This window comes from Toxorhynchites rutilus, chromosome 3 (genome assembly GCF_029784135.1).
Source record: "Toxorhynchites rutilus septentrionalis strain SRP chromosome 3, ASM2978413v1, whole genome shotgun sequence".
Lineage (NCBI taxonomy): Eukaryota > Metazoa > Arthropoda > Insecta > Diptera > Culicidae > Toxorhynchites > Toxorhynchites rutilus.
In genome coordinates, this window is record NC_073746.1 from 71,564,357 (window position 1) to 71,587,415 (window position 23,059).

Here is a 23,059-nt window from a genome sequence, read left to right on the forward strand (position 1 = left end):
TTCTTTATCTCTTTCTTGCTCTCTCTCTTTCTCTCTCTTTCTCTTTCTCTCTTTCTCTTTCTCTCTTTCTCTCTCTCTTACTTTCTCTCTCCCTCTCTTGCCCTTTCTCTCATTCTTTCTCTCTCCAGGGTTGCCACATTTATTTCTGTAAAATTTTCTGAAAAAATCTGCATATCTGTACTTTTTTCAAAAAAATAAAAAGACAGGTTTATTTTGATTCTGAAATTTTCTTCTTCTTTATGGTTTGTTAAAGTCGTATCAATACATAAACACAAATCATAAAAAGGTTTTCTCTAGAAAAATTGTACGAAGTTTATACATGGTTTTGTTGAACTTTGCCTTAAAATTTTCCGCCAATTTCAACCTCGACGTTCCTGCTTGAGCCGATGCATAGTTTTTCTCTTTCAAAATAGAGTGGAAGCCAACCGATTTCTGAGCTTTGTTTTGTTGGCATTGTTGGCACATCATGATGTATGTGGAATTAACAAAAAGCCTCCCACAAACGACCTTAGCTAGAGTGGAGAGGTGAGGTGAGGTGGAGGTTCATATTTTTCAACCTTTTTATAAATCAAGGTATCTTCATGACTCAACGAGAAAAAAAACAAAGTTCATTAGAAAGAAATTAGACAGAAAAAATGCACTGTAATTAATTTCATATTTAAATTTGAATTTCAACAAAATATTTAAATTCTGTATCTTTGCTGAAAATCTGTAATTCTGTATATACAAATTCTGCATCTGAAAATTGTCGAAAAATCTGTATTATGTAAATACAGAATATTCTGTATATGTGGTAGCCCTGTCACTCTTTTTTTTTCTTTCCCTCTTTTGCTTTCTCTCTCCATCTCGTTCACTCTCTCTCTATCTTTCTCTCTCTTTTTCTTTTTCTCTCTCTTTCTTTCTCTCTTTCTCTTTCTCTATCCTTCCTTTCTCTCCATCTCCCAACGCCACACTCATGATAGAACAAAAATTTACAGCATTGTAATGCTCTCCGTACTCGAAAATTACATCAAAATTTTCATGTCGGTGTGTTCAGTATGTTTTAGTCTTTATACGGCGTCCAAACATCCTCTTTCATACAAAGATCAGCAGTTTATTTGTTGATGAACAGATAAACTTTAGTTTATAATTTGTGCACCACACATTTCAGTATAATAGGTCGGCATTTGAAAAATGAAAAATGTAACTTTATTCGTAACATTCGGAGTTTTAAATTATTAAATTGGTTTAAAAAAATGAGTGGGTTATATCTATGACATAATCGCAGGGTTGACGTGGAACTACCTTTGCTAGCAATCATTTGTTTGTATTGATTAAATTTCTGATTGAATGAAACAGCTCCGGAATTCAATTGAATTAAATATATTTGCTTTGTGAGTAAAAAGATTGCACAAATGCCATGGAAGGTCAATTCATGCATTGTGATAGATTTTTTTTTCGTAACAAGTGAATTTAATAACAGTCCTTTTATGTATGGTATGATACCTTGGACAAAATATGTGAACGGAAGAATTATCAAACGATTATTTTATTTTACATTTCCCTCTGAAGTTTGCATCTCAAGTGTACGTACTTCTTGAACCGCGAATTTGCTTGATTTGATGAACTTCAGGCACTCAGTTTCGATTTTGACATGTACGTCGAACGCATGTTGTTTAATCAATAGGCGTTATCGCAGCAAATGTTTATCAACATTTTGCCTAATCATCAAATGGTATGCGTAGAAATTCAGTGAGCAGAAGATATGAAGGCATATCCTTCAATGACCTTCAATGGCATATCCTTCAATCTTGAATGACCGAAGCAAAGTGTTGTGTTCGTACCCGCTTTTGTAAAACACTATTCGGAGTGCAAGAAAAACATGCGGGTGCTGAAGTACCCTCGGGTTGCACGAATCAACAACTTCAACTTCTACTTTTTATACTATAGAGGCATTAAACTTGAAAGTTCATTTACCTCTAGTGTCTGCACGATTTTCCCAGGTTCCTAAGTTTAGAAGACCGTGTTAGGGAAACATATTCCAGTCTGCAAGCGAGTACAAAAGTATTCGCAGTTTGCATATATTTGCAAAGTCGATTCCCGCTCCTTGGATCTAAAATCTGTGTTAGAGAAACATATTTCAGTCGAAACAAAAATACTCCCGATTTGCATGAATTTGTAATGCCAATTTCCCCAGGCACCTCGGTTCTAAAGTCTGTTTTGGGGAAACACATTTCAGTCGGAACAAAAAATACCCCCGACTTGCATTAATTTTCAATGCCAATTTCCCCACGCTTCATGCATTTGAAATGAAGACAAAAATACCACCGACTTGCATGTATTTGCAATGCCGATTTCTCCAACGCTGCATGGTTTTGAAGTCTGTGTTAGGGAACACATTTCGGTGAGAACAAAAGTCCACTTACTTTCACGTGTTTGCAATGCAGATTTCCCCAAGGCTGATTGGTTTTGATGGCTGTGTTGGGGAAACCGTAAATCGAGCCAATCAAAACGAGGCAGTTAGGGCGTTTAGATAACGCTTAACATTTTACAGTTATTCAATTGTTTATCTAATGAAAAATAACGTTTTATTAATTGCGATAGATGGGTAGACATTTTTCTTATCAATTGATGCAAACTCTTTACGATCCAGTAAGAAATGTTCGAGTTATAAGCATTCGAAATCTTGCATTTTTTCCTGCATGTTCTGTGTTTAGGTTTTCATTTTACCTCCCATATATTCCGGTTAGACGTAGTCCCACGTCAAAAATATATTTTATTCATTAACAATTATGGGCTTCCCACTTTAAGATGGAGCAAAACTAATAGCACAGTAATGCTCCTCGTACTAGGAAACATTCATGTACAACTTTTCACGTCAATCGGTTCAGTAGTTTTCGAATCTATACGAGATATACAGACAGACACACCGAAAAAACATTAAATATTAGATTATGAGAATTATTCGTCAAAACCAGTGCGAATATATCAGACTCTTTGCTTTTGCAAGTGCTCAAAATGATGCAACAAAAAAAGAATAGGATAAATATGAACAAATCGCGATTTTTTGTTGATCTAAAAATACAGAGAATGGTTGAAGTTCTCACAATTCAACAACTTTTATACTCCTTCGATATAGTGTATTTAACAAAAGCATTCAAAATCTTCTGTTTAACATCTGTAAATGAAAAAAATCGAGAGGGTTGTGTCCGAGACATGACCGCATAGTTGACGTAGGATTACATTAGGCTATTTCTTTGCAAATTGATTTTGGAACACGAACACGAAGATAGATGCGTCAATTCTGATTTTAATTGGACGTATAACACCACAATATAGAGTGCACAAATCTAACTTATGTTAAATTGCTTCTTCCATTCTTCCAGTGCACTATCAACCAGTCGAAGCGATTTCGCTGTCAGACTTCACGTCGAGCAAAACCGCTAAGTTTGGAGCGATTGTGTCACATTTACCAGAACGACAGCTACCCGAAAGACATTCACCCGAATGCGACATTTAGCCGAGTGTTATATTTACAGCTATATTTAATTAGAAGTTTGTTCATATTTAATCCTGATAAACGTCATTAAAATGATAATATTTATACATAGACCAAAAACGAGAAAAAGCAGCGTTGCATACTATATTTTCCAAAGTTATGAAAAAGATTTATATTAATAAAATTAGTATTTTTTTATGAATGATGGACTTCCAAATTCGATTATAAACATTATCCAGCCATTTGGATCACATAGCCCACACATGTAGAAGAAAGTTTTCACTTTCAAGCAGTTGACATAAAATCCATATAATGAGATATTGAAATTCGAATAAAAAAGACAGGTAATGTATTGGGAGGAGAGTCGGACACCGACCCGCCGACCGCAAACGTCGGACAACATACGTTTGATTGGTGCATTACGTTTGCCCGGTTAATTTTCGCTTTGAGATACATCTTTCATATTTCAATGCAAAAATCGCACTAAACGTCGACATAACTGAACGGTCGTCTCCTATGTTTCAAACTAACCGGGTAATCTGTGGAACACAGGTTTGCTTGCGAGAGGCCGCCGCTTCTGACGGCGGGTCGGCGGCCGTCTCGGTTTACGTCACCTCGGCGGCTTGGTGCCGCCTCGCTTCCTTTTCCTCGTCAAATGGGGACTTCGCGCCTATTACATTGACCTAAGAATAAATTTCATCACGAAATAAGAAATTGAAGATTAACATTGTGCTATGGTGGCGTAAATACGTTATTATCACGTTTTTTCATCAATTCTTTTCACATTTTCATGGCAATTTTGCTATATATTTTTCATGTTAAACCTGCCCAATATTCGAAATATTCCATAACCCGTGCTCATTTCTGAATGATCTCCCAGCCTTAAAGAGCAATACGGAAAGAAGACGGCATGTTAAGTATGCCTACACTAATTTCTAAAAATGTCACAGCGAAATTTTCAACTTCATTTTCGAATTACCTCATTACAATTTCTCATTTTACTTCGTTTTTTTTGTTGCTCTTTCATGTTGTTTTGATTTAATATTGTTTATCAAGGAGATTCGACAAAACACATAACCTGATTTGTCGGAATTTTTCCTTCTTCATTTGGATAAATGTTGCATTCGGGTAAATGTCGCATTCGAGTATTTGTCACATTCGGGTAAATGTGCTGCTTCGGGTAAACGTGTTTCGGGAGAATGTGACACAACCGTTTGGAGCGGCTGGCAAAGGCGAAGCTTACGTTGCAATATTTTCCCTCCTGTACTGCCTTCCGAGCGATCTATGGGCGACTTTATTGCACAACGGGCGAACCACATCGCAATGGTAGTGTATATGAAAACAACAACTTCACTAGAAACCGATTCGATATTGTTCGGAAATGTCATAGTAAGTCTTCAGAATGCAAAGCGGTGCTGATGTGTGACAAGTTTCTTGCACTCAGCCATGCCTTGTACACACATGCGCTCCGGCCAATGGGCACGCACCGAAACACAGATGAAATGTTTTGCGCCGTGTTTTGCACCGTGTTTCCAGCATTCTTTAAGTGAAAAATATTCCTAGTTGTCGTTCGTAAATATTCATGAGAACCCCATTCATGAGAATATTGTCATAGAGTTTTTGACGTTGAATTACGTTTGACTTTAAGGGTGCCATATCAGTGAACCCGTTTTTATTAGATATTTTTAACATTAACAGCTTTTTCAACTGCCAACAGCGGATTTTACTGTAATGCATTTCTATCCTAGTCTCGCTCCAGCCTGTGAGCAGTCGAGGCTAAGATTTAACTTTAAAATTTCATTTTTCAAGACTACAGTTGAGTTGGACCTACTGATCTACAATACTTGAAGCGAGTGAATTTTAGAATTCCAAGCCCTAATAATACAGATAAAAAGACATAAGATTCACTAATTGTTGCTCAGTGCGTTGACACTAGTGAAACATTTTTTATCCTTCCGTTCCTTCGTAACCATGAGTTTCCATTGTTTTTATCCGTGATTGAAATAAATTGAAATAAATAATTTCGTAGTCCTGTATAGTGTCCTAGTAGTCGTATATTTAAAAAAAATGAATATGAACATCGTGCTGTATTAAAAATATCCATGAAAAAATGTTTGAAGGTGATGGAAGTTTGAAATGAATATGAATGTCGTCAACGTTAATTCCAATTGGAGAAAATGTCCTCCAATCGGACAATTATTTCACTACTGAACATATGCGTCATCGCCATTTTTCGAATTGTCCAATGAATCTTTACAATTCTCGAAAGTATACTATCATTCTGATTTGGGTGGAGACGAACACAACGATATAAAGACAGCTCAAATCTCATCAGTCATCGAGTTTTTCATCATCTATATGAAAAACGTTCCTCTTCAAATGAAATTCCCTCGCGAAATTGTATTGAACCTAAGGTAGAACGTATTGAAATGAAGTTTTCATGTCCGCTCAGCAAAGTTCAGACTCATATACAGGGTAACTTCGATATAACGTACATTTTACTTTCAAAATTGTACGTTGTATCGAGTTGTACGATATATACGTTAATAAAGAACTCAGAAACGTAGCTTATACTACTTTATTGTGTTGCTGTTAAGGTAAGGTTAATGAATAAATTCAACTAGAAGACGAAGCCAACCTTTCTCATGATGTTTCTCTTCGTACTGTTGATTAAAGTTTAATTCAAAATATTTCAAAGAATATTCTTTTGGACTTCTAAATCGAGTGACGTTATATCGAGGGTACGTTATAACCAGGGTACAATATATCGAAGTTCCCCTGTAATTGTTTTTTCTCGGCAGATTTTCGCTGACCAAAGTTGATTTTCTATCTTCCCTTCTATCCAATATAAACGATTCTAACTATATAATTTGGGTATAAATACAATTCAAAAACCTTGGTAAAAGTCAGCGAACAAATCACTTTTTTATGTTTCAATTAATAAAATATCTGATAATGAACAAAATCCACAGACGAGATCACCTTTCTCTTCCAGTGCTCTCTGTAGATTCACATCAGCATATCGCGAATGGAACAATGTTAATCTCTTCGATATCGAAACTGAAATCTTCGTGATTCAAATTAATGACACCAGCTCAGGTCATCCACTCACCCCTGGATCGGATCGCGCTCACACACAGTTGTGCGAATGCCTCCGGGTGTGAATTGACTCTAGAGCCCCAACGATGCGATGGCGGGGCGACGACGACTTTAGTTTATGCGCACAAAAGGGCCATTTCACACCAAAACAAAAGGATGACAAATGGGATTTAATTTTCTCCTGCGTTCTATGGGCTTTTGATAGGAGGCGAGGGCGCGCAAGAGTTCGTTCAACGTCCGGGTGCTTGAGCGCTAGCCCAGCTCCCATTCAGGGTAAATATGGGTAAGGGGGGCTAGTGACGAACGGGTTCTTGTTAGCTCTCTCTCCGGTCTCTTTTGGGTGGCAGTTAATGGTCGAAAATTTGTACATCGTTTTTCATGTAATGAAGGTGTTTTTACTTTCAATTTACACACAATAGAGCAGCTTTTATAACGAGACAAATTGAAATGGCTTTCGGCTTTTTTATAGCCGCCCAATTAGGTGATAAGGATGATCGATAGATCGATTAACGTAATGGCAGTAACTCGGTTCCCAGCTTTCCCAACATTAGTGACACCAACTTTACCCACAATTGCTCACAATGCACCAACACCAGAGTCGGTGGGGGCGGATTGTTGCGCAAATAAAATTCTCCCAAGCCAACGGGTAAGATTTACGGGGTCCGCAATCTGCAATAAACGCCGACAATAAACAACCCGATGTCACTTATCATAAATCAAACAATTTTTATGCTGCTCTCGGCACAGGATGTTATTGGATGTGAAATGTCATCCTCCACCGCTGGTGGTGTCACCGCCGGGTTTACGATTCGTGCGATGTATTTGGTTCATGTAAATATTTGCTACAAGCAGCGCGCGCTGTGTGCCATTATAACACAATCGAATTGCTCTTCGCATACGCGCAAGCAGAGTGCCTACAAGTGGTGTAAGCTCCACTTTCAACTGATAAGGATTCCCGTCTTCGTTGCTTTTCTCACGGATTGGTTGAACCTTCGGTAGACATCTTCGCTGTGGGTCGTAGCGAATTTCTCAACCAAATTCCAGCAATTGTTTCGCTGTGACTGCATATCGCGCTTATCTAATGCAATTTGTCATTTCAAGTCACAAATGCTGAACCATTTCCGTCTACATAGAATGGTTCACCAAATCAAACCAAATTGGATTAACATTTGCCATTGGCGTGATTTGTTTGCAATTTGATGGAGTAAATATTTATCGTAAGCAATACTCACAGCGCGCTGGTGGGACGGACAGAATCTTCGTTTAGCCAAACGTTGTGGGATTTACTGATAAGGCTTCCCTCCACTCCACTCCTTTCGCAAATATACATTCGTGCTTGTCGGTGCCGGTGCGATTTCCCACGGATTTGTTTGGCTTTTGATAAACTCTTTTGTCGCTTGAATTGTTTTTGTTTCTCTCGGCTCCTCGGTCGAGAATCTTGGGAAAATTTTCGGTCCGTTCTGTTTGTTTGTGCTCGCAGTTGGTAATGCCTAGCGCACCCTCTCGCTGATTGCTTTGGGATTTCTTGTTCTTCTCGAGATTGTTTTATGGTTTTCTTTTTTCCGATTTCAATCCATTTAACCGGAAGGAGGTTGGATGTATTTGTTGTTGTACTTCATTTCGTTCCTGGAAAGATTAACCTGGAAGATTTAATCACTATTTGACATTTTCAACCACAACGAAAGTGAACGGGTTTTATTAGCGCGTTTACACTGTCTAATCAAACTTTCAAAAGATGATTGTCGTAAATGGAGCTTCGTATACGAAGGGAATAAATCTAATATCTTTTGGATCTTGAATATTTAAACACTTTTATGGTCCAATTCATTTGAATAGCAAGTAATTCTGGGAGCTTGCAATTGTCCACAGAATTTTATCAATTTTTCTAAAATGACAGAGATATATTTTAGAGGAGGGCGGAAATAGAATATTTCTATTTCGATAAGTCCGACGGCACAACTGACCGTCAAACCTTGGTAAAACTAGAATACTGTTTAAATTAAAAATATATAATATGTTAATATATGTTTTTAGTTAGATATAAATGATTTTAGTATTAAATTCAATTTTTGAGTTAGTTTTTTCAACGGTGTATTTAAAATGTCATTTTTTTCAGAAAGTTCATTGACTTTCTAACAACTTTATCATGCACAGTAATTTAAGCGGGCAGTGGAATTCGAGTTTCGATTTCTTTAAAAAAAAAAGGGCAATGGTTGTGGATAATCACTTATAAAGAACAGTCGTACCTAATATCCACTTCCACTGACTCGATTATATTTGATTCGATTACAATTTTAGACTCGACGTAAACGTAAACGTAAAGGTGAAAGTTAATTGACTATTATAAGTACAGTTGAGTAAAAATCGTCATTTTTTTATTGAACACTCACCATGAAATTGTTTAATGATATTGCAGCGAAATTAAGAAAGATAGAAGTTGGGTGTCAAAGAACAAATTGTGAAGCGGTTAGAAGACTTTAATTTGGTCTATAGAAATAACAAATATATTTTGGGGGGTATTGGTACAAATTAAAAATAACCTCTTATAAATCACTAACTTTTATGTTTTCACTTCTAAAAGATGTTCCACAACTATATCCTGTACTGAATTTTTTCATCTTCCAAAATGGAAGCAACAGAATCGTCCTATCGAGTATACTTTTTGAATTATAGTCAGTTTAAGGTAAACAGAGCCTGGAATAAAAAAGAAGTTCAGTAACTCTGTCATTGTTGAAATTTGAATATATGCGTAGAACGATTTTTTGCATCAAATATGATACTCTATCACCTACCAAAAGATTGCGAATATATATTTTTTTATATAAGCAAGGTGATTTCTGACTTAAGGAGGATGAAGACGGATTTCATGCCAACTTTTTCTATTTAGAAACATGTCAAACGCGATAATTTACACACAAAAATGTTACGAGTAAAAAAAAACATTATCTTTTCAGGAGTCTTTATACAAAACTGCCTTATATTCTAGAGACTACAAAAAGATAGAAAGTTGACGTCTTTGTCAAATCTAGATCTAAAACTTTGTCCAATACACTATATCACTATCTTGACTTTAAACAAAATTAGGATCAATTTTAATTTTTTTTTGTATTTTTTATGAAAACTTGAACAGTTTTCTACAATTTATTCTTTGACCAGATTTTTGTAGGTATCATATTTTTGAGTCATATTTTTTTGTACAAAATTTGGAAAGAATGTTGACCCTATTCGAAAAGTAGTCTAATTTTTTTGTTGATTTCAAGTATGCAAAGTCGCTTAAATGACCCATGTCTTTACACCCACAACGCCTCACTGCTATTTTTTTTTTTTTTTTATCTGTATTATAGTGACTTTCAACTCATTTGGCTGGTTCGTCACTTTTACTTCCATTTTTGGAAGAATGTCGGGAGTGAGAATTGAACTCGTGACCTTTAGCGTGAGAGGCATGGATGTTACCACTACGCCAGATCGCCTCCACTCTCACTGCTATTTGTGATGGTGCTGCCAACTCCTAAGACGAGTTAGCATGAAATTAGTCTGAATTAAAAATTGTCGGCTGTGCGTATTGAAAATTTGTACGTATGGATATATACTCAGAAAGTTGCCCATAAGATTCAGTATTGAAAAAAAAATCATTATCCCATAATAAAAGAGGCAATGTCCAACGTTTGATATTTCCCAACAGATTGTCCTAAAAGTCAATGTAGTTCTTATCAAATCCGACCAACCACTTGTAAAATGCTGCCCTTCAGATTTTTCATTGAATAGTGACTGGCGATGGAAAGTGGGTTTATTTCGAAAGCTATTAATATAATTTTTTTTAATCAATAAAAATATTTTTTCGGGAAAAATGAATCTGAATTTTGTAAAATATAACTTGATTTTGGACAAAATTAGGATTGAATGTAAGTTTTTCAAAGAAAACATGAAAAAATCTTTTTCCTGTAGATGCGCCTATCATCCGGTGTATCGATGACTTGTTGGTTATTTGATGGGCATATACTTCTTTTGAATTAAAAAACTACTTAAAAATACGTTTTTTAGAACAATGAATCTTTTATTTTATTTTTGAAATATTTTTTAACAAAGAAAATAAAATAAATTTCTACATTTCCTTCTCTGAACAATATTTTCAGGTCTTATAATTTTTGAGTTGAAAACTTTTGCAAAAATTTAAGAAAAACAAACTTTGTTTTTTTTCCAAAAAAGGAGTCTAATTTTTTGTGGGTTGGTATGCAAAGTTGTTCAAATGCTCAAAAAACGAATACGCACTATCATCTTCTATATAATGAAGGTTTCCTTGACAGTGTAGTTTCGAACTTTCCAGTTATTTTAGGTAAGTTAATCGCCATCTCCAAAACTGAAAAAATAGATCTAAATAACGCAAAACTCTTCTTACCTCATAACTTTTTGTCACTTTCATTAAATGTATCATGTTTATATGTGTGAGCTGCTAGTGTAATAATGTATGAAACGACTACACTGTTGTCGAAATTTTATGCTCGTTTGCTTCAAAATGGCCAATGCGCACTTTTGCCCCGTGCGCACCTTTGCCCCGCACTACTCTAAGCTTGAAACTTGGCAACCAATGCATCGAACACCTTCCACACAGATGACCGCGCTTCATCTGACTGATAACTGCTACTTACTTGATTATTTTTTAGCTTTTAGTACATTATCTGTACACTAGGGTGCCAAGGAAAATAGTCGTCTCTAATTCCAAAAAGTTACCCCATAAAAAATTTTCACCACCTCGGAAAAACACCCTATGCCTAATATCAGCTCGATCGGACTTAAGGGAGAGAGGCGCAAAGTGGTCAAAGTTTGAGTTTTTTGAATATCGAAAAATCACCCAAGGGGGAAGTGAAGGAAATTGGGGTTTTCGAAAATAAATTTTTGATGCCAAATGTTTTAAAATTGCATGAAACGTCGAGATCTAGTGTATTCCCGAAATATATTTCTGTCAAAAATCGACACTCGGGGACTAAGTTTTTTTTCGGAATACAAGACGAAACGTATGGCTTTGTGAAAATAAATGGTTATCTCGATTTTTCATTCGGAACTTGTTGCGAAATGTTGATTTGCACGATAATATATCCTATGCAAAATATTAGCTCATTCGAAATTCATTTATTAGTGTTGCAGATGTTAAAATTTGGGGTTTTTTTTTAAAACCAAAAATCACCGAAAATCGGGGGTTTCTAAATAAATTGTTGATGCCAAATGTCTTAAAATTACATTACTCGTCGAGATTTACTGTTATCTCTAGAAAAAATTGTCAAAAAAAATTTTTTCAGCACTTCGTGGTTTTTTCTTCGTCAGAAAAGTCGACTTTTCACAACAAAAAAAATTTTTTTTTAAATAACAGTAAATCTTGATGTGTTATGCAATTTTAAGACATTTGGCATCAACACAAATTTTTTGAAAATCCCGATTTCCGGTGATTTTCCGGTTTTCAAAAAACTCAAATTTTAACGTCTGCAACACTAATAAATGAAGTTCGAATGAGCTAATATTTTGCATAGGGTATATTATTGTGCAAATAAACATTTCGCAACAAGTTCCGAATGAAAAATCGAGATAACTATTTTCATTGGTACCCAAAGCCATACGTTTCGTTTTGTATTCCGAAAAGAAAACTAAGTCCCAGAGTGTCGATTTTTTACAAAATACAGGTCACAACGAGTATCTGAAATCAGATCAATGCAATTTGATGGACGATGAAACCTTCGTCAAATTGCACCAACCGGTACTCTATAACTGAGTATGTTACAGCCACTGTTTAGATGAGAAAAAAATCGTTCATCTTCAACATTCATCTCAAAAAATAGAATGCAGCTACTCGTGTTTACGGGTTATCTCCTGCATAGACAGTGTGTCATTCCGGTCCTCCAATGCTCAAAATACAGCATTTTCCTGCAAATTGGCTTTACTCAAATTTTTTTTTCCTTTTTTTCCGTTGCGAAAACAATGCAGTTTGATATTTGCTCGGAAAATTTTCACAAAGTTTTACACGCAGAATAGTTTAAATTGTTCTATCAGCCACAAATGATTGACGAAAAGAAGAACCTACACATAATGTACGTTATACAGGGTTTTCCAACTTTAAATTCCGAAAGTAAATTGAAATAAAACACACTTAGAATTCGAATTTCGATGAAACTTTTATTTCAAATTAAAGTTTGGTTTATGCCATTATGTATGAAATACAACATCATTCAAATGTCCACCTAGGGCTTCCTCGCACACCTTAATCCGGAACAGGTAATTTTCGATGACTTTTCGGCACATATGGGGCGGTATCTCGGTCATAACTTCACGAATGTTGTCTTTCAAATGTTCAAGAGTTTGTGGAGAGTTGGCATAGACACGGTCTTTCGCATAACCCCACAAAAAAAAGTCTAGCGGGCTCAAATCGCATGATCTGGACGGCCAATTGGCATCACCAAAACGCGAAATTATGCATCCCTCAAATTTCGTTCGCAATATGGCCATGTTCGGTCGTGTTGTGTGGTACGTGGCGCCGTCCTGCTGAAACCACATGTATCCATATCTTCAATTTGTGGTAAAAAAAATCGGTTAACATGCGGCCATAGCATTCACCATTCACAGTTACCGTCTCGCCGTCCTCATTTTCAAAGAAATACGGCCCGATGACTCCACCAGACCATAATGCGCACCAAACAGTGACTTTTGGCGGATGCAATGGCCTCTCAACAATCACGTGTGGATTTTCTGAGCCCCATATACGGAAATTTTGGGTGTTCACATAGCCACCGAGCTCGAAATGTGCCTCATCGCTGAAGAAAATTTGATGAGAAAATTCAGCATTTTGCTGCTGTTGTTCGTTCAGCCAATTGACGTATGCCCGACGCATTCCATGGTCACCACGCTCTAATTTTTGTACCAGTTGGACTTTTTATGTTTATATGTAGGTGCAAGTCCAAATGCAAAATTCGCCACAATGATGTGTTTGACAAGCCCAATTGCTGAGCACGCCGTGGAATCGAAACATTCGGGTCATCCTCCACACTGGCAGCAACAGCAGCAATATTTTCGGTCGAACGCACATTACGATGATGCACAGGTTTCACAATATCCGCTACGGATCCAGTTTGTTCGAATTTACGCACTACATTAGCGATTGTGTAATGCTCGAAAAACATTTGCCGGTTTTTCATCATTTTTAAAGTATAATTTAATAAAATTAACACGCTGTTCAATGCTAAAACGATCCATATTGTAAAATGGCAGACATTCAACTAACGATATGACGCTTTGGTTGACAGCTATGTCAAACAGTTGTCAGCGCAGGGCTGTATACTCTCGGAAGCCCGGAATGGAAAACCCTGTATATTGCCCAAACTGAACTCATTTGTGATGTTAGTTTTAGTGTCCCCTAGCTCCGAGGAGCCGCATTGACCAGGCCTCGTCCAAAATTCGGGTCAGTTCATTCCCAGCCTGTTGTTCACACTCACTTGCCGGATGTGTTTGGTTGCTTATGCGACCGGTAATTTATATTAGCATCTAAATAACGTTCTGCCTCATTCCGAATTGCACCACTACCCATCATATGTGTGTGTGTGTGTGCGCGCGCGCAAGTGTGTGTGATTTGCTGCTGCATTTCAAATTGGATTACGATCTATGTAACATGTACGATTTTATGCGAACAAGCTTATTAAACAACATCTATCCGTCGAGCTTAATTACCTGCTGCTGTTAGCTGGTTGGCAAACTGGCAAACGATCGAAAAAAAATATCTATGGTATTTGGATATCCAAACCTTTACCGCTCGGTACTGATTGCTGAAGTAATTCAGTAATCAACGTACGATACAATTATTTCGAACATCACTAATTGAAAGTTAAATTTCCCCAATTAAGCAGTCGTCCGCGCTAACAAGCCGGGCTCTCTCGCACTTGCCAACAAACGAAAGGCGCTAGTATTGGCTATTTTATTATCACTCCAACTCCGTGTTGGTCACCATGGGGCCAGACCGAGATATTAAATTCTGCCCATAAACTGTACCATGATTACAGGTCGGTACACAGCACAGGAGGGGGCCAACTAGGGGGTGCTTTGGAAAAGAAGTAAAAAAAGTAAACACAGCGAATCAATCCATTCCCATATGCATCGCGCAATCTATTTAAAATCATTAATGAACTCGAAAAAATATGTGCAATATAGCTGCGATAGTTTCAACAACAACGACAGCAATAAACACACAACATATATAACAAGAACGAATGGGAAAAACCGATTCGAACCGTACTCTTGTTGATGTTCAATAATAAACGTGTAATGTACAACGATTTTTAACTCCAGGCTTTCCGCTTGTCTCGATTCTTCCTGCGATCGAATCAACTAGCCCGATCTATCCGCTCATTTAAACCCGTATCTATTGGTCTCATCCCCTGGCCACCGCTTGTCTCCCTAGTTTTGCAATATTAATGAAAACATATTTATTGCCAATAATATTTGCATTAATTAAACGCTTAATTGCCGCTCGGTGGAGCGCGGTGGTGGCGGAGCGGTGATTCCGAGGGAACGTGGGAGCTTGCAGAGACATCTCACGATGGGGACGACGGAATCTTTTCCCGTGCATCGATCGACGAATCGGTGCCTGATCTGGCTGTGGAGGTGACTAAGCTAGCCTTTCCACCTCTCTCGTTCGCTTGATCACGCATCATGCACACGCTATATTTAGGTTGACGATTGCCAGGTGGGCGAGATGAATGGTTAAAGCGATAAATAACGTAATCGTTTCTAATTGCTACGAGATAACCTCGGCGTCTAGCGCGAGATGGCGGAAGAGAATCGCCCCGTTTGCAGTGGCGATCATTTGCATGTGCAGCCTAGAAGAACAGCTTCCTGGAAGGCAGAGCTCCATCAACATTTAACAATCAGTGTCACCCGAATCTTAATTTTAAATTGGGTAAACAGTCTCGCGTCACGGTGGCTGTGATCGATTATCTGTCGCTGGTGGCGCGTGATTCCGCGGCGGGAACAGAGCCGCTGCCAGAATCGTGACTAACACGTGCCCACGGATCTCGCCTATCCATCGCGTGCATCCGTTCCCAACGAGGAAGAAGCTCTAATTCAATAAACGCTCTCATGCGCTTCCATAGCTTGCATTCTTGTCCGGATGGGATCAACGAAAGCCCCGCTTCCAATGGCGAAGAAATAATCTCACCATGTACACAAGGTTTTCGTTTATAACCATCATGCATCATGCTACAAGTTGTGTTTTTTTTCCAACGAAAATGATGAGTTGCACATGCACACGAGATTATGCCGGCCGCTGACCGGCATCTCCACGTGGGTCAATGGGCAAAGGTATGCGTGGTGCAGATAAACCCATTGATGTAACGGGTGGAAATCAGCTGATGACGTGACTTGAAGCGCCAATTTGGTGAGCACCGTCAGCGGATCGGTGACGACGACGATGACCGGGTAACATGGACCTCATACGAGGCGAGCCGAGCAGCTTCTGCACCGGGGGAGCCTTTGAACTCGAAGCGCTTTCGGCACGATCGGCGCCAGCCGCTTTGATCTGCTACCGTGTGTTTATGTGTGTGTTTGTGCTGCTCGTTTCTCGTGTCTGTCATGAATTTCGTTATGGCTCTCTGTTTTGCATCGGCGGAAAATGTGGGTTGGCAGGGCGCGCGAAACGTGGATGGTATTAATTGAATCAAGAAGAGAGCGTCTTGTAATGGACCAATTAAGTATGTGTTAAGAATACAAAATATCAATGTAAGGATCGTTCATTTTATGAATTAGGTGGGCAGCTATTTTTGGTAGAAAATTGTTTATTTTTGAACAAAATAAATTCGCGAGTTTGGATTGAATAAACGAATATTATCGGGTGCGGAAGTTAAAGGGTGCTTCAACACTAAAGAAAGAACAGAATGATGACAAACTGGAACAGATATTTATGTATTGTCTGGTTTTTCCATGACCGACCTTTTCACCATCAGCGAAAATGCGATGAAAACCTTTATGTTGAATTTTACACTGACTTCAACTGAGAGATGTAAATCTGTATAATTCAAATCAACTTGGAAAGGTCTGTTTCCAGGATCCATGTACTAGTTTCGGTAAAGTGTAAAGTTTCTATGGGAGTACCGGGGAATATCCTCACGTTTGAAAGATAGATGTTCTACACAATGCATTCAAAAAGTTTCGGGTCTATTTTTTAAAACAAAGAAAAAATTAGATACTCAAAAGATGAGATATTAGTTTTCTACATGTAAGCCTTCTCTTTCCACACAAATTTTTGAACGTTCGTAGAGGTCGGAAGGCGAGTTTAAACTGCTCAGCCGGTATGGAGTTCATAATACGCGTTACATTTCGTTGAATGTCTGAAACATCGTCAAAACGGTCCCTTTCATAGCGCACTTTAGCTTGGGAAACAATAAAAAGTCTGACGGGGGCGAGGCCCGGATAATAGAGGGGATGGGTGATCTTCGTTTGGCTAGAAACTGCGTCTCCTTTCGTTTGGCTAGAAACTTCACTACCAAAATGGCGGTGTACGCGAGCGCATTGTCAGGAAGCAAAAACCATTCTCCAGATCGATACTGGTCGGGCCGCACGCGCCTTATCCGTACCAATAATCGTTCCAGGACACTTTTGTAGAAGACCGCATTCACTGTTTGCCCTGGAGGCACAAACTATGATGGCGGCTCTCTGCTCCATAATTAAAATTGTGACGCGACAAAAAATCACTGCGCTACTATTATCAGCCAAAACTATCTACTGAATCGAGATAGCTGTTCACGGTAGAAACGGTAGCTGTCCAGAAGTTGACGGAAAGTAGTTCGCGCGTTGGACCAGATATAGTGCCACTTCCCGATTTTAGCGCGCGGTAGTCCCGGAACTTTTCAAATGCACTGTGTATATGCACTGGGAGATTGAGGAACAATCGTTCTGAATACTCGGATGCGTTTATCCGAAATAATCCTCAAATAGTCCACCGAGCATAGTGCTCAAAGCTGAGTGTTCGGTCAAGGGTAGTCTCAAAGAAATGTTCAATGCAAGTAGCTTCTCTTCCATCCTTCTTGAAATGCTTTTTGATTATTTAAAAATATCTTCGGAAGGGACAGTTTGGTGGATTTTTTCCCATTTTTCGCATATTTCACTGCTTTCTTCCTACACTCAAATTAGAAATCTAGCACATCTGTTGACATCCTCATATATTACTTTAGATAAGCTTAAAAGTATCATTAAAAGTGCTATCCACCCATAGAGTAGTGCGGGGCAAAAGTGCGCACCTAACTGTTGTCGTCCAATAACTCTTGAAATAAAAGCAAATAGAATTCAGTTTGCTTACCAAATTGTAACTACATATATTAACTTCGAAACGTATTACAAGAATTTCTCGAGTTTTGTATGTAGTTTGACAAAAAGCTATTTTAATACAAAATGGCAAATGCGTACTTTTTGCTTTATCATTACCAGCGGGAGAAGCATCATTACCAGAGTGTGTAGGTACCATCCATTGTGAAGGAGGGGGTGCTGTATGATGTTTTATGGGCGAAGATGAGTGGGTGTTAGGGTCGAATCTACCACGTGGAAATTTTTGGGAGGGAGGAGACTGACAATATAAAATATCTGAAAATGTCCAACATTTGAAACAGAATTCGTTTTTATTAACAAACTAGCTGACCCGGCAAACTTCGTCCCACCCACGATTGATACATTGATATAAATCATTTCGAACACTCAAGTGTTCAGAAATTATTTTTATGTACATAATAAGCCATATGAATAAAAATTAGCTTTTACTCACAAACTTGCTACTTTGAGCAAAGTAAACTGTTTGAGTGTTTACTCATATTGATATGAATAAAGATATGCTTTACTCGGAGTAAGTTCGAATTCGAAAATAGCTTTCACTCTGTCAAAACGATCGGTTTGGTTTGTTGTCAATGGAGTTGTTTGTTTATTTTTGTAGCGTTGGAAATTTATTCTGCTTGTGGTGCCGTTCGTTGCGAAATAAAAGCATGGATCTGGACGGTAACAACGATTTTGAAGAAATAAACGCCGAGTATATCGAGAGCGAATACGGTAAATTAGATTGATTAGCATAAAGTCATTTATGATATATTTTTTCATATACATTCCAGATACTGACAAAGATGAAGATAAATCTCGCTGGGGAGCAAGTGAAACAAGCGGAGATGAAATATTCGTCAGAGTTTTGAAACTTTATGGAAAGGTTCTTTTGGAGAAAAGTCAAGTTCCTGAAGTGAAACGTAAAAAGAAAACTGCGCTAAAAGTGGTAGAAGAACAGCTTCTGATTCAGTACGGGATTTCGATGTCTGGAAAACAGATAAGCAAGAAAGTGCAAAATTTGAAGGCGAGAATCAAAGAAAAGACGGATACCAAAGCGACTGGAAACAAAAAAATCACATTAAAAAGTCACGAAACAGATTTTTTTAACATTATGGGTGGAATAGAAAATCCCAGCGTGTCCAAAAGATGTTGTAAGTATGCTGCATAATTATACTTTTATGTAAATGATGAAAGTAACTTCTTTGTTTAGATGGCGTTTCATTTGGGTCGACAACTTCACTTGCTGGTCCGTCAATTTCTGAAGATTCTACATTATATGATGTCGAAAACATGGATGAAACGGATCCAATTCCAAGTACTGAGGAACATTTGAACGATACTCTGTCGACGAAGGTAATACATTTTTAAGAATTACTATTGTGTATCAAATGCACACGAGGGAACGTCCATTAATTACATTCCTATAAATCACCCCTTCCCCAATTCGTCCTATGATACTTTTTGTATGGGTCTTTGGGAGCATTCAAATATCTCTATTCAATAGAGAGAGGAGCGGGATGTTGAGGGTCACATTATTTTCAATGAAATAGGTATACAAAAATGTATTATGTGCGGGAGGGAACGGCCACACTAGAATATTTTCTGGAGTACAGTTTGTGTATTTGTTTTTAACTATATTTGATTAAATTGTTTTTTTTGCAGATCAGAACTAACGTTACACAGCGAGCTATATTGGAGCAACAACTGAAACTGATAAAGGCACAGCAAGATTATACAGCTCAACTAAAAGTCCAACAGGATGAGAGACATAAAAAAGAAATGGAGCTGCTGGCACTGAAAAAAGAAGTAGCTCTACTTCAATTTAAAATGTTGAGAAACAATAATTATGTGGAATTGAGTAATGAATAAGTAAATAAGTGCGTATGTGTGTGCGTGTGTGTGGACGAGTAATGTAAACGGATATTTAAAAAAATGAGAATACACATTACACTTGTTATGAATATCAAAAATACATGTTTATATTATAAAAACGAACGTAGTTAATACTATGTTATTCAATACTTAAGGTATTCATATATTCTTAAAGAAAAACTGAAAATATTTTAATTGCATAGTCTTCTGATGAAACATCGATAGAAATTTAAAGTTTCAATGATTTTACATGGTTTCCAATTGTAATCGAGTTACATTCCACAGTTATTACCGGTTTTTGTTTCTTACGCTCTAATTTCTGGCTAATAGAAACGAAGCTATAGCATCACGACGTTGTTTCCCACGTTGCAGTACTGTGTTTGCAGCCGTGTCAGAAATTTCGAACAAACTTTGATTTATTTCGCAATTGGTCGAATCTGAATATGGTTCGAAGTCAGTATCATTAACATATTTTGCAACATTATGCAAAACGAAGCAAGCTGCAATCATTCTTGGAATACGCTCAGTGCTCACGCGTACCTTAGATTGCAGAATAGGGAATCTTTGTTTTATTTGACCAAAACATCTTTCAATAATAACTCTTTCTTGAGTATGTATCTTATTGTACTGTTTTTGGCCAGCAGTTACTGGGTTTCGATACGGGGTCATCGTCCACGGTGCTAAAGGGTATGCTTCATCAGCCAACAGTAGAGCACCGGATCCGTTTTGCTGTATAATTTTCAATATTTCGGAGTTCCGCCATATACGAGCGTCATGAACGGAACCAGCCCATTTACAGTCAATGCTTGTAAAAATCTCTTTGGCATTGCAAGTCGCTTGTACGTTGAAAGAATGGAGCCCCTTTCTATTAATGAACTCATCCTTGTAGATATTGAGTCTTTTTATCAGGATATGGGTACAATCTATAGCCCCGATTGCACCGGGCATTCGATGTTTGGACAACCAGACTTTCTTTTCATGTTCCAGTTCTTGTGTCGTCTGTGGAAAACGAATCCAATCGTTGGCTTTGATAACAATTGCCTTGCACACAGCCCATATAGTTTTGCATACCGTTGTTTGGTGGATACCCAGATCCTCTCCAACTCCAACCTGAAACATATTTGGGTTTTAAAGATTAATGACAATAATTAATATCTTATCTATTATTTATAATTAGATTACCTGAAATCCGGGGTCTCCCAAGTAACGCAAGAAACATTTCATTCGCTGGATGTCCCCGAGAGCTCCACCTCTAGTTTCATTGTCGTTTCCTAAAAAAATTTGTGCTAAATGATCAACGTTTTCGCGGGAGAATCTGTATAGTTGCTTGAAATTGTCATCGTCACCTATGCGTCTCCCTTTGTATATTTTTGTTGCGCGATTTCTCGTATAAATACCATCAACATCGACAACTGGTTGAAATGGTAGATTAAAAAAATCCCCAGAGTACATATTGATGTATGCCTTATAAACTTAAATTTTACGTAATTCTCCAAACGATCCCTTGCGAAGTGCGGTCTGAGTCTGCTTAGAGGCACACTCAAAGTTTTCGGAGTGTTTACTTGACTGTTACGGTTTTATTCATACGAATTGTGATGTTCGAAAAGTAAACACTCAATTCTCGTTTTTTTATCATACGGATGTGAGTAAAAGCTTGAGTGAATGCTTTGACAGGCGAATTTGAGTGAAGTCAAGTAAAGCACTCATTTTATTCATATGACCTAATCAATACTCGCGGTATATAATTTCTTTTTTGACAATAAACCTGATGCAGACTAAGACGCATCAATGCTGATACTGACTGTTTAAATCCGTTGCTCCGTTCTTGAGTTAAATCGCCAGAGGAATGGACACCAAATCATTTTTATTATTTATTATAATAGATCAAGTTTCTAAATACATAGTTACCTTCACTTGATTTATTTGAAACTCATTGTTAAAAAAACAATATTTAATTGAAGTTCATTGTGAAAATATAAACATAAACGAAACATAACCGTTATTGAATTGAATGCATGGTGAAAATAAAAACATTTTTCATTTGAAATTCATTTTGAATTATTTTTAGGCAGTTGTTTTTTTTCTCTCTCTATTATAGTGATTTTCAACACATTTCGGCTGGTTCGTCACTTTTACTTCCATTTTTGGAAGAATGTCGGGAGTGAGAATTGAACTCGAGATCTCTGCGTGAGAGTTATGAATGTTACCACTACGCCAGATCGCCTCCATTATTTAAGCAGTTATTTATTTTCTTCCTCACCTTGTATTTCGGTTCTGAAGATTCTGACACTTTGCCTTGTAGCGCTGTTGGTTCATTTCGCTATTGTGGGGTTCGAAGAGACAGACGATGGTTCCTCATGAAGCTAGAATCCCAATCTCTTCCTACCAGTTTTGCAACTTGGCTGAATTCGTGCTGGAGGTTGTTAGCTTCCGCAAAATCAAACGCCAGACGACGTAAATCTTTGAGATTCATACCATAGAAAACTTTGTCCAATGCTCTGCAGTGGTCCGCCAGGTCCTCAGACTGCTCACTCGTAAATACTTGTCTGAACCGCGCCAGGTGATCGTTGGCACATCCCTACAGAAGAAGAAATGTCAATAAAGGAAGATTCAAATCATAAATCACTCGCTGATATGAGCCTCTTCCTCAGAGCTGATTCAGAAATACCGAGGTCTGCCGCAATCCGACGCTTCCAAACTCCCGAAGCCTGTTTCGGGCCATTTGAGCATTTCTGGAGTGCATTTCTTCAAATCAGTTTTCTTCTTGTGGGTCCCGTCAAATGTTTTGTTGAAAACATTTTATAATTTTTTTTCAGAGCAAAACGCTAGTGTGAACTTTTACCCCACAGCTACTGCGCACTTTTGCCCCACAAGCAATTTTTGAACTAATCGAATTTTTAAAAGAAGCTCTTGAACTTCTTCACAAAAACGAATACGCACTATCATCTACTATAGAATGAAGGTTTCCTTGACAGTGTAGTTTCGAACTTCCCAGTTATTTTAGGTAAGTTAATCGTCATCTCCAAAACTGAAAAAAATATATCAAAACAGCGCATAACTCTTCTTAGCTCATAACTATTTGTCACTTTCATTAAATGTATCTTGTTTATGTGTGTGAACTGCTGGTGTAATAATGTATCAAACGACTACACTGTTGTCGAAATTTTATGCTCGTTTGCTTCAAAATCGCCAAAGCGCTCTTTGGACCCTTGCGTACACCCAAAGTTAATTTTAGGCACATTTTCTAGCATCCCGATTAATTACATTAAATGAGCTGAA

At 37.7% G+C, this 23,059-nt stretch overlaps 3 protein-coding genes across 7 annotated transcripts in view; 2 read left to right on the forward strand and 1 right to left on the reverse strand.

Moving 5' to 3' along the window:
* Positions 1 to 23,059, forward strand: part of LOC129779122 (putative uncharacterized protein DDB_G0271606) — a 634,240-nt gene that overhangs the window by 586,033 nt on the left and 25,148 nt on the right. The gene's annotated exons all lie outside the window — the stretch shown is intronic.
* On the forward strand, positions 18,340 to 19,823 carry LOC129779124 (uncharacterized). Its single transcript, XM_055786400.1, has 4 exons — positions 18,340 to 18,640; positions 18,700 to 19,059; positions 19,119 to 19,261; positions 19,571 to 19,823. Exons 1-4 carry the CDS (start codon positions 18,502 to 18,504, stop codon positions 19,775 to 19,777), a joined length of 849 nt encoding a protein of 282 aa, XP_055642375.1. The 5' UTR covers positions 18,340 to 18,501; the 3' UTR covers positions 19,778 to 19,823.
* LOC129779123 (putative nuclease HARBI1) lies at positions 19,985 to 21,480 on the reverse strand. The gene is made up of 2 exons (XM_055786399.1): positions 20,963 to 21,480; positions 19,985 to 20,890 (listed from the first exon to the last, which is right to left on the reverse strand). Exons 1-2 carry the CDS (start codon positions 21,230 to 21,232, stop codon positions 20,093 to 20,095), a joined length of 1,068 nt encoding a protein of 355 aa, XP_055642374.1. The 5' UTR covers positions 21,233 to 21,480; the 3' UTR covers positions 19,985 to 20,092.